Here is a 12,023-nt window from a genome sequence, read left to right as displayed (position 1 = left end):
AAAAATAGGGATTTGATTGCCTGTACTCTCCCTTCACCAAAATCACACATATATTCTCCTTCCCCCCTACCTCTTTGGAGCAGTTTCTCAGAGCTATTTGAGGTGCTGTCTCCCAGACTACAGTCCTTATTTTGCCCTAAATAAAATTTAACAGCCAACTCTCAGGCTGTGCAGTTTTTTTAAGTCAGCACTCCCACAGCCCCCAAAGCACAGCGCTGCCCTCGCTCCCTCCTCTCACCTCTTTTCCTTTCCACTTCCTCTCTCTTCCCTTTTCCCCTTCTTTCAAGTGAGAACTGGCAACCACAAACCCACAGAAACAACGCATCCTTCTGGAAAAATTTAAAGAGGCAAGATCAGCGAAGACCTGGAAGCGGAGTGGACGCTCCAAATCCTCCCGCGCACCCTCCAAAGAGCAGCTCATCACCGATAGTGGGACCACCAGCGCCCAGGCTCCCTGGTCGGGCCGGGACCGCGACCGGTGCTCTCTCGCCGCGGGGAACAACCTCCTCACTGTTCCCGCCCGGAGCGAGTGCCAGCCGCCAGCCGCGTCCGAGCCACCCCGCTGGCCAGGGTCGGATGGGGTGACCGCGGGGGTGTGCGCCTGGCCGTGTGGGGCCGGCCTCGGGAGAGCCCGCCCCGGCCCGGCCGGGCCCAGCCCCGCCCGCCGGCCCGCGCAAGCCTCCTTCGACTTAGCCCCCGCCCTCCTCCTACAGCCAGTCTGGCTCGCACTCACCGGCGCTCGCTCTCTCGCCACCAGCCGCAGCCATGAATCCCGGAGCGGCTCGCACCCCGGCGCTGAGGATCCTCGCGCTGGGCGCGTTGCTGTGGCCCGCGGCGCGCCCCTGGGAGCTCACCATCTTGCACACCAACGACGTACACAGCCGCCTGGAGCAGACGAGTGAGGACTCGAGCAAGTGTGTCAACGCCAGCCGCTGCGTGGGCGGCGTGGCACGGCTTGCCACCAAGGTGCACCAGATCCGCCGCGCCGAGCCCCACGTGCTGCTGCTCGACGCCGGCGACCAGTACCAGGGCACCATCTGGTTCACCGTGTACAAGGGCACCGAGGTGGCGCACTTCATGAACGCCCTGGGTTATGATGCCATGGTAAGACCGCCAGCCCGGCAGGCTAGGGAGCCCCCGGGGTGGAGTGCCCGTGCGAGAGAGATGACCGGGTGAAGGAGCCGCCGATGGCGAGGCCGTGGGTGGCGAGCCTAGGACCCGGGCGCAGAGCGAAATGGAGAGGAAGCGAAACTCCCGTCAGTCTTCCAGGTGGATGCTTACATAGACGCCCCTTGGCTGATTCGACTTAAATGGACTGATGTACTTCCACCAAGAAATTGGGTATTTAGAGGAGCGGGACTCGGACTTGCCAATGAGGAGGTTCAGCTGGGATGTGTAGGACTCCAGTTACCCTGTGCCCTGGACCGAGGTGTGTGTGTGTGTGTGTGTGTGTGTGAAGTCGCTCAGTCGTGTCCGACTCTTTGCGACCCTGTGGACTGTAGCCCGCCAGGCTCCTCTGTCCATGGGATTCTCCAGGCAAGAATACTGGAGTGTGTTGCCATTTCCTTCTCCACCTGACCGAGGTAGATCCGCACATATCTCTCATTTACTGCTTGGTCTTTCAAAGAAATACTTTATCTCCAGTTAATTGGAAGGGAAACAAACTCAGGGTCAAAGAGGTTAAGTGCATTATCCAGGTCACCTGCTCCAAAAGAGAGAGCGAGACAGGATAATAATAGATCCCAGATCCCTTTGACCCCAGAGTTTAAGCATAATTAAGCTCACAGTCTTGGGGAGAATCCCAGCTGGACACCTTCTGTGTGCAGCTGACTTTCTCTGTGCCTTAGTTCCTGCCTCTAGAAAACAGGGTAATAATCCTGTCTGCTTTCAGAGGGTTGTCTGACACATAATTGTTGTTTAGTTGCTAAACTGTGTCAAACTCTTTTGCGGCCCCATGGATTGTCATCTGCCAAGCTCCTCTGTCCGTGGGATTTCCCAGGCAAGAATACTGCAGTGGGTTCCCATTTCCTTCTCCAGGGCATCTTCCCCACCCAGGGATCAAACCCGCATCTCCTGCATTGGCAGGTGGATTCTTTACCACTGAGCCACTAGGGAAGCCCACTTCAGAGGGTTGGCTGGCATATGGTATGACCTCTTTAAATGTTAGTTCTTATTATCACCAGACACTGTTGTAGAGGTTTAAAAACAGAAATAAACTTCCCTAGGGAAGCCAAAATGCTGAAAGCACTGGGTTTCAAAGAATTTCATTAAAATCAGTTTGGCAGCAGAGATGTAGGAAGAGAGTCCCATTTAAGAGATGAGAGGCTGTTAAAACATATGTGAGAGTTGAAGTGCCAGTTCCCCAGTGCTCTGTTAAAGGTGATGCCTTATTTTGTTGGACTGAATTCTAGAAAAGGAGCAGAGAGGAGCGGCACAGTAATAAATAGTTATGACTTTTGTAAGTCAAACCAACGCCCGAGTTTAGCCCTGTGTGAAATCCTAGAGTGAAGGGATTCTGTGTGGCAAAACTGGGGGAAGAAATCCTAGAAGTTTTAGAACAGGAACAGAGCAAGGGGTCCAGGGAGATGTGGTATGTGGATATGGGAGATGGGGAGAGGTGTGGTCCTGCCTGGGATACAGCAGGCTAACGGTACACTTTGTAACAGAGGAACACAGAGGTGGGCAAAGCACAGTGCTGTATTTTTCCCCCTGGAAACTTGGAGAGAGGAGGACAGGAAAGATATAGGGGGGTAGACTATTTTTTTTTTTCCAGGAAAGCTCATTGTAGAGAGATGAAAGAAGGACAGAGAGGTCCTCTCTATCTGATCGTTGGTTTTAAGGTTATGAGGAACACTCAGAGCCGCTGCAATTCAAAGGCTATGAGCCCTGTAGCCTTTGTGTTTATCTGAGCCACAGCCTTTATCTGGGGGACTTGCCAGCATCTGAACTGTGCCAAAGACTCATGGGTCTCAAGAATTCTGTATGTGGCCTTTTAGTGTTCTTATCTCAGCAGCTAGACCTGCCTGATGCTTTGTCCTAGGTGATGACAGAATAAATATTTATAAAATTGTTGCCATTTCCTCCCAGAAAGAATAAACCTTACGTGAGTTTGTTTTGATTTCATCCACAAACCACAACTTTCTAAACTTTTCTTTTCATGACACTCTTTTTCCCACAGTTGTGTAGACTCCTTTCGGTGGAAAAAAAAGTGGATAATTCCCAGTTTTCCCAAGTGATACTGTTTTCCTCTTTCAGATGAATTAAGTTCACAGTGTTAATCAAGTGTTTATGATAAGATGCTGGGTGAAGCTGAAGCAATCTGCTACAAGTTACAGTCCGTCACCACCAGAAATGTTTAGAATGCTTATTGTTGGATGGATTTACTGTCTTTTAAATTTCACTCAAAACAATTGGACCGGGGCCTGAGGAAATTAGGCAACTTATGTAATGTTGGCAGGTTGTGAAAGAGGAGGAAAGCCAAAGGTAAGGCTGGTGGCCAGGTTCTTGATAGCCTCTCATCAGATTCACTCCATGCAGGTTTGACAAACATGGTTTGACCTGCATAAAATCTTAGTTCTTGTGATGCTTTAGTAAGGGATAAAGCTCTGCCACATTCACTGTGTTTTGGTTTTCCAGTGGCTTTTCATTGGCATTTTGCTAACACACCTTTCAGCGAGTTTATTGCTGTTCTGCTGTTAAAAGAAAGTTCGAGTGAAGTCGCTCAGTCATGCCCGACTCTTTGTGACCCTATGGATAGTAGCCTGCACCAACCTCCTCCATCCATGGGATTTTCAAGGCAAGAAGTACTGGAGTGGGTTGCCATTTCCTTCTCCAGGGAATCTTCCCAACCCAGGGATTGAACCCAGGTCTCTCACATTGTAGACAGGCGCTTTACCGTCTGAACCATCAGGGAAGTCCTCTGCTGTTAAAAATCCACCCCCAGCTCACCAACCTGCTGCCACCTCTTGACTCTCAGGAAGCTGGAGATGTAGATCAGGGTGGAAAACAGTCGTGAAAGGATATCCCCAGTTCTCTAGAAACTGGACCTAGTTAGAGGAACCACATCTAAGATGCATGGGTTTGGAGGGCAAAGAGGAAGTGACTAGAATTTAACTTAACCCCAGGAGTTCCCTCAACCTCCGGACCTTCGAGCCCCAGTGAGAACAGCTAGAGGGATTCTTTTTTTTCTTATTGTAGCTAGTTGCTTTACAGTATTATGGTGGTCTCTGCCATACACCAACTTGAATCAGTCATAACTGTGTGTGTGTGTGTGTGTATGTGTGTGTGTATGTTTGTGTGTATATATCCCCTCCCTCTAGAGCCTCCCTCCCCCGACCCATTCCACCCCCCAGGTCATCACAGAACACCAGGCTGGTCTCTCTATGTTACATAGCAGCTTCCACTAGTTATCCATTTTACACATGGTAGTGTATATATCAGAGAAGGCAATGGCACCCCACTCCAGTACTCTTGCCTGGAAAATCCCATGGATGGAGGAGTCTGGTAGGCTGCAGTCCATGGGGTTGCTAAGAGTTGGACACGACTGAGCGACTTCACTTTCACTTTTCACTTTCATGCCTTGGAGAAGGAAATGGCAACCCACTCCAGTGTTCTTGCCTGGAGAATCCCAGGGATGGGAGAGCCTGGTGGGCTGCCCTCTGTGGGGTCGCACAGAGTCAGACACAACTGAAGCGACTTAGCAGCAGCAGCAGCAGTGTATATATGTCAATGCTACTACTCAGTTTGTCCTACTCTCTCCTTCCTCTGCTGTGTTCACCAGATCATTCTCTATGCCTGTGTCTCCATTCTTCTCTGTAAATAGATTCATCAGTAGTGTTTTTGTAGCTTCCATATGTATACATTAGTGTACAATGGTTGCTTTTTTCTTTCTGTCTGACTGCACTCTGTATAACAGGTTCTAGGTTCATCCAACTCACTGTAACTGACTCGATTTCATTCTTTTTTATGGCTAGTAATATTCCTTTGTATATGTGTACCACAACTTCTTTAGCCATTCATCTGTTGATGGATATCTAGATTGCTTCCATGTCCTGGCTATTGTAAACAGTGCTGCAGTGGACATTGGGGTACCTGTGCCTTTCAGAATTGTGGTTTTCTCAGGGCATGTGACCAGTAGTGGGATTGCTGTATCATATGGTAGTTTTATTCTTAATTTGTTTAGGAATCTCCATACTGTTTTCCACAGTGGCTGTACTAATTTACATTCCACCAGCAGTGCTGGGGGGTTCTGATAGTGCTGGAGCCAAAGACAAGCTTAGAGACCTCTGGACCCAGCTGCCAGGCAGAAAACTCTAGAGGGAGGCCGTCACAAGCTGCTAGTTAGTGTCGCTGTGTTGGTGGAGGCACAGGAAGACAGCTCTGATGTACTCACCATGTGAGTTGGGTGGGTTGCTTTCTCTGAGCTTCCTATACCCAACTGCAAGACTGGCGGGATCAACCACCACCCCGCCTCTCTGTGTAAGACTTTTGTAAGTGATCCATGAGATGGCAAATGTAAAACTCCCTAGCTCCCTGCTGGCTCAGAGTAAACACTCAGTAAAAGTTAGTTCCATGTGTCCTGCCAAAAAAAAGAGAAAGGTATGAGTAAGGGAGGTTGGGGTTTTAAGCTCTCAGTTTATCTGATTCTGACTGCCCAGCACAGCCTACCACCCTCCTCCGCCCACTCCACCAACTTTTCTATATCCCATTTCTGAACTATTATTTTTTCTTTTTTATATTTTTTTTGTTTTTATAGAAAAAATTACTTTTAAGTGCTAATCATGTAACATTTTCCATCACGGAAGCGGTTTATATTTGCAAGACTCACTAGAGGTTGGATTTTTTTTTTGGTTTGGGCTATCTTCATGTTTACTCATTGAGCAGACTTATGTGAACCCCAAAAAGCACAGAAGCAAAGGGATTCATCTCCAGGGATGGGATTCTAACCACCAAGGTGGGCTGTGGGGAAGGGCAGCCTCCTTTGGGCCCCGTTGTAAGGCCCTGGCTGCTGAACCCACTTTCTGTCTGACAGCCAGCAGCCTCAACCTGAGCAAATGACTCCCTGATGCCAGAGCCAGCAGCCTGAGTGGGGACCGTGGCCCCTGACTTTACCTCACTCAAGCCCAATAGACCCCCTTTTGTCCACATGCCTCACCTTCCATTTCCCACGTAGGTAGCCTTCCTCGCATGTTGATGTTTGTGTTTGATTTCTATGTGCGCTTGTAGAACCTTTGTTATAGTTTTAGTTGCTTATACTTTTAAGTTACACAACTCATTCTGTTACTCAGCTCATTGTTTCTTTTGTCCTGACCTGGTCCTGCATGGGGTTTGTCGGTGTCACTCTGTGTCTATCATGTACACGCACTGTGCCTCGTGCACCACGAAGACCTCCCCACATTTTAGCTTTTGCTCCCCTTTGATGGATTTGGACATGGTACACATCATGCTGCAGTTCCACAAATGTGCTGCCCCAAATAGCCTCCTGCAGGTCCCAACTGTGAGACTTCCTTTAGGATCCATACCCGTGGGCAGGCTTGCTGGGCACAAGGATGTGTACACTTACTCAGGAACTGACCACCAGATGGCTTTCCTGGGGCCTTCTATTCACCCCACCGACCCCCAGGCAGATATGACCCCCCCACACACATCCTTACCCCTACTTTGCATCATTCTGCAGCTTTCCAAGAGGTGTAAACTGACATCTCACTATCTGAGCTTGTGTTTTTCTAATAATTAGTAAAATAAGATGCTTTCTCCTTGGAAGGAAAGTTATGACCAACCTAGATAGCATATTGAAAAGCAGAGACATTACTTTGCCAACAAAGGTCTATCTAGTCAAGGCTATGGTTTTTTCCTGTGGTCATGTATGGATGTGAGAGTTGGACTGTGAAGAAAACTGAGCACCGAAGAATTGATGCTTTTGAACTGTAATGTTGGAGAAGACTCTTGAGAGTCCCTTGGACTGCAAGGAGATCCAACCAGTCCATTCTGAAGGAGATCAGCACTGGAATTTCTTTGGAAGGAATGATGCTAAAGCTGAAACTCCAGTACTTTGGCCACCTCATGTGAAGAGTTGACTCATTGGAAAAGACTCTGATGCTGGGAGGGATTGGGGGCAGGGGGAGAAGGGGATGACAGAGGATGAGATGGCTGGATGGCATCACTGACTCGATGGACGTGAGTCTGAGTGAACTCCAGGAGTTGGTGATGGACAGGGAGGCCTGGCGTGCTGTGATTCATGGGGTCGCAAAGAGTCGGACACGACTGAGCAACTGAACTGATCTGAACTGAATATGTTTGTTAACTTTATGGGTTTCCTCTGCCCTAACTGCATGGTCACATGCTTTGCTCTTTTTTATAAATTAGGTTTGCTCTAGTTTTCTTACTTTTCAAGAGTTCTAAGTATTAATCTATAATCAATTTTATTTTTTCTAATTTTTTTTGGCCTAGCCATGCAGCATGTGGAATCTTAGTTCCCCGACCAGGGACTGAACCTGTGCAATGGAAGCACACTGGACCACAAAGGAAGTCCCTGAAATCAGTTTTAGACATTGTTGTTTCCTCCTCCAGGGGATTTTCCCAACCCAGGGACTGAACCTAGGTCTCCTGCATTGCAGGTGGATTATTTACCATTTTTAGATCTATTAATTTTGTCCATAGCATTGTCAACTTGTTTTATTGGGTGGGAATTTTTAAGACATCAGGCCCAGGCCTGGGAGATAGCATCTCAAGTGACCCTGAGAGAACTGCCTCAAGGAGCCAAGGGGAGGAACCTGGTTATATAGTTTTGCAACATCAAAATACTAGATAGTCTGAACATCAAAAGAGTTTTGTCAGTTAAAGAAAACTAAATATCCCAAGTTAAGGATTGTATTGCTTTATATAGTTATATATAAAGTTTTATATAAGGAGTGTTGTGCTATGTAGTTTTATATTAAGGAGTGTAGTGCTTTATATAGTTTTGCAACATCAAAATAGTAAATAGTCTGAACATCAAAAGAGTTATGTCAGTTAAAGAAAACTAAATATCCCAAGTTAAGGATTGTAGTGCTTTTCTATGTATGGAAAGTTGCAAGAGTCTGGCTCACTGCAGTTATTCCTCTGACGTGTACCTCTAATATCTGGGGCCAGTATGTGTGGTTTCATATCCTGATGTTCCTCAGGGCTCAGCCTAGGGAGTGGCTGCAGTCTGATGGCTGCTAGATAGCAGGTATTCATCTCTTCAAATTCCCTTAGGGCCCACATTGAGGGCTGCCATCTCTGATGACTGTGACATCCGTGTTTACTGATATGGCAGAAAATACTCCATTTTTTAGTGTCTTTTCATTGAACAGAAATCCTCCACTTGGTATAATCAAATTAATTTTTATTATTTTTTTTGTCTTATGGTTTGTGCTCTTGAAATTTTACATAAGATTTTAGTAATTTGAAGCTTGTCATCCCCAGCACTCATCACTGGAATTCAGACATGAGTACTGTTCTCTCTGCCTTTGAGAGATGCTGAATCTATAACTGGGAGTATGCCATTCAGCTCTTTGAGCCATCAATTCCTCATCTGTAAAGTCTGAGGGTCCTCACATCTCTAAACCAATGGCGACCTGAGAAATATTTTGATTCCATTTCAATTCAGTGGAGGGACGGGAGGATGAGGCAAAGGTGCAGAAGCAGAAATCTGTAAGATGGACCAGCCTGAACCAGAGCGAGGTGGCAGGAATCAGGAGAGATGGGATCACATGCAACTTACAGGCCACTCTGAGAAAATAGGCTCTGCTCTATTGTCATGGGGAGCCACTGGAGGTGTCTGAATGGAGGAATTTGTTGTTAATAAAAAATAAACATTTTGTCTTTGTCTGAGTTCCTGTCACATAGCTCCCCAAACTCTTGGGGATACTTGATCAGTGTCTTCTTAATGTCAATGAGATGACTGATGGCTGGAGACTCCTAGGCATCTTCAGAGTGACTTCTGGGGAGAGCCAGGGACCAAGAGACTCAGCTAATCACCAGCAGTCAAGGATTTGATCAATTATGTCAACGTGATGAAACCATCATCAGTTCAGTGCAGTCGAGCAGTCGTGTCCGACTCTTTGTGACCCCATGAATCGCAGCATGCCTGGCCTCCCTGTCCATCACCAACTCCTGGAGTTCACTCAGACTCACGTCCATCGAGTCAGTGATGCCATCCAGCCATCTCATCCTCTGTCGTCCCCTTCTCCTCCTGCCCCCAATCCCTCCCAGCATCAGAGTCTTTTCTAATGAGTAAACTCTTCACATGAGGTGGCCAAAGTACTGGAGTTTCAGCTTTAGCATCATTCCTTCCAAAGAAATCCCAGGGCTGATCTCCTTCAGGATGGACTGGTTGGATCTCCTTGCAGTCCAAGGGACTCTCAAGAGTCTTCTCCAACACCACAGTTCAAAAGCATCAATTCTTCAGCGCTCAGCCTTCTTCACAGTCCAACTCTCACATCCATACATGACCACTGGAAAAACCATAGCCTTGACTGGATAGACCTTTATTGGCAAAGTAATGTCTCTGCTTTTTAATATGCTATCTAGGTTGGTCATAACTTTCCTTCCAAGGAGTAAGTGTCTTTTAATTTCATGGCTGCAGTCACCATCTGCAGTGGTTTTGGAGCTCAGAAAAATAAAGTCTGACATTGTTTCCACTGTTTCCCCATCTATTTCCCATGAAGTGATGGGACCAGATGCTGTGATCTTAGTTTTCTGAATGTTGAGCTTTAAGCCAACTTTTTCACTCTCCTCTTTCACTTTCATCAAGAAGCTTTTGAGTTCCTCTTCACTTTCTGCCATAAGGGTGGTGTCATCTGCATATCTGAGGTTATTGATATTTCTCCCAGAAATCTTGATTCCAGCTTGTGCTTCATCCAGCCCAGCGTTTCCCATGATGTACTCTGCATATAAGTTAAATAAGCAGGGTGACAATATACAGCCTTGACGTACTCCTTTTCCTATTTGGAACCAGTCTATTGTTCCATGTCCAGTTCTAACTGTTGCTTCCTGACCTGCATACAGATTTCTCAAGAGGCAGGTCAGGTGGTCTGGTATTCCCATCTCTTTCAGAATTTTCCACAGTTTATTGTGATCCACACAGTCAAAGGCTTGGGCAGAGTCAATAAAGCAGAAATAGATGTTTTTCTGGAACTCTCTTGCTTTTTCCATGATCCAGCGGATGTTGGCAATTTGATCTCCGGTTCCTCTGCCTTTTCTAAATCCAGCTTGAACATCTGGAAGTTTACAGTTCACATATTGCTGAAGCCTGGCTTGGAGAATTTTGAGCATTACTTTACTAGCGCGTGAGATGAGTGTCATTGTGCAGTAGTGAGCATTCTTTGGCATTGCCTTTCTTTGGCATTGGAATGCAAACTGACCTTTTCCAGTCCTGTGGCCACTGCTGAGTTTTCCAAATTTGCTGGCATATTGAGTGCAGCACTTTCACAGCATCGTCTTCCAGGATTTGAAATAGCTCAATTGGAATGCCATCACCTCCACTAGCTTTGTTTGTAGTGATACTTTCTAAGGCCCACTTGACTTCACATTCTAGGATGTCTGGCTCTAGGTGAGTGATCACACCATCATGATTATCTTGGTCGTGAAGATCTTTTTTGTACAGTTCTGTGTATTCCTGCCACCTCTTAATATCTTCTGCGTCTGTTAGGTCCATACCATTTCTGTCCTTTATCGAGCCCATCTTTGCATGAAATGTTCCCTTGGCATCTCTGATTTTCTTGAAGAGATCTCTAGTCTTTCACATTCTGTTGTTTTCCTCTATTTCTTTGCATTGATCGCTGAGGAAGGCTTTCTTATCTCTCCTTGCTATTCTTTGGAATTCTGCATTATATCTTATATCACCTCTTGATGCTTATATCTTTCCTTTTCTCCTTTGCTTTTCGCTTCTCTTCTTTTCACAGCTAGTTGTAAGGCCTCCCCAGACAGCCATTTTGCGTTTTTGCATTTCTTTTCCATGGGGATGTTCTTGATCCCTGTCTCCTGTACAATGTCACGAACCTCCGTCCACAGTTCATCAGGCACTCTATCAGATCTAGTCCTTTAATCTATTTCTCACTTCCACTGTATAATCATAAGGGATTTTATTTAGGTCATACCTGAATGGTCTAGTGGTTTTCCCTACTTTCTTCAATTTAAGTCTGAATTTGGCAATAAGGAGTTTATTATCTGAGCCACAGTCAGCTCCTGGTCTTGTTTTTGTTGACTGTATAGAGCTTCTCTATCTTTGGCTGCAAAGAATATAATCAGTCTGATTTCGGTGTTGCCCATCTGGTGATGTCCATGTGTAGAGTCTTCTCTTGTGTTGTTGGAAGAGGGTGTTTGCTATGACCAGTGCCTTTTCTTGGCAAAACTCTATTAGTCTTTTGCCCTGCTTCATTCCGTATTCCAAGGTCAAATTTGCCTGTTACTCCAGGTGTTTCTTGACTTCCTACTTTTACCTTCCAGTCCTCTATAATGAAAAGGACATCTTTTTTGGGTGTTAGTTCTAAAAGGTCTTGTAGGTCTTCATAGAACTGTTCAACTTCAGCTTCTTCAGCATTACTGGTTGAGGCATAGACTTGGATTACTGTGATATTGAATGGTTTGCCTTGGAAATGAACAGAGATCATTCTGTCGTTTTTGAGATTGCATCCAAGTACTGCATTTCAGACTCTTTTGTTGACCATTATGGCTACTCCATTTCTTCTGAGGGATTCCTGCCCACAGTAGTATATACAATGGTCATTTGAATTAAATTCACCCATTCCAGTCCATTTTAGTTCTCTGTTTCCTAGAATGTCGACATTCACTCTTGCCATCTCCTGTTTGACCACTTCCAATTTGCCTTGGTTCATGGACCTGACATTCCAGGTTCCTCTGCAATACTGCTCTTTACAGCATTGGACCTTGCTTCTATCACCAGTCACATCCACAACTGGGTATTCTTTTTGCTTTGGCTCCATCCCTTCATTCTTTCTGGAGTTCTTTCTCCACTGATCTCCAGTAGCATATTGGGCACC

At 46.2% G+C, this 12,023-nt stretch overlaps 1 protein-coding gene across 1 annotated transcript in view; it reads left to right on the top strand.

Annotated features, from left to right (window-relative positions):
* Positions 1–702: 702 nt before the first annotated feature.
* Positions 703–12,023, top strand: part of NT5E (5'-nucleotidase ecto) — a 73,091-nt gene continuing 61,770 nt past the window's right edge. Inside the window, exon 1 of the mRNA XM_019967401.2 lies at positions 703–1,104. Within this exon, the coding sequence (XP_019822960.2) occupies positions 766–1,104 (339 nt within the window). The 5' untranslated portion in view covers positions 703–765. The remainder of the gene's footprint in view (positions 1,105–12,023) is intronic.

This window comes from Bos indicus, chromosome 9 (genome assembly GCF_029378745.1).
Source record: "Bos indicus isolate NIAB-ARS_2022 breed Sahiwal x Tharparkar chromosome 9, NIAB-ARS_B.indTharparkar_mat_pri_1.0, whole genome shotgun sequence".
Lineage (NCBI taxonomy): Eukaryota > Metazoa > Chordata > Mammalia > Artiodactyla > Bovidae > Bos > Bos indicus.
This window is presented reverse-complemented; position numbering and strand designations above follow the sequence as displayed.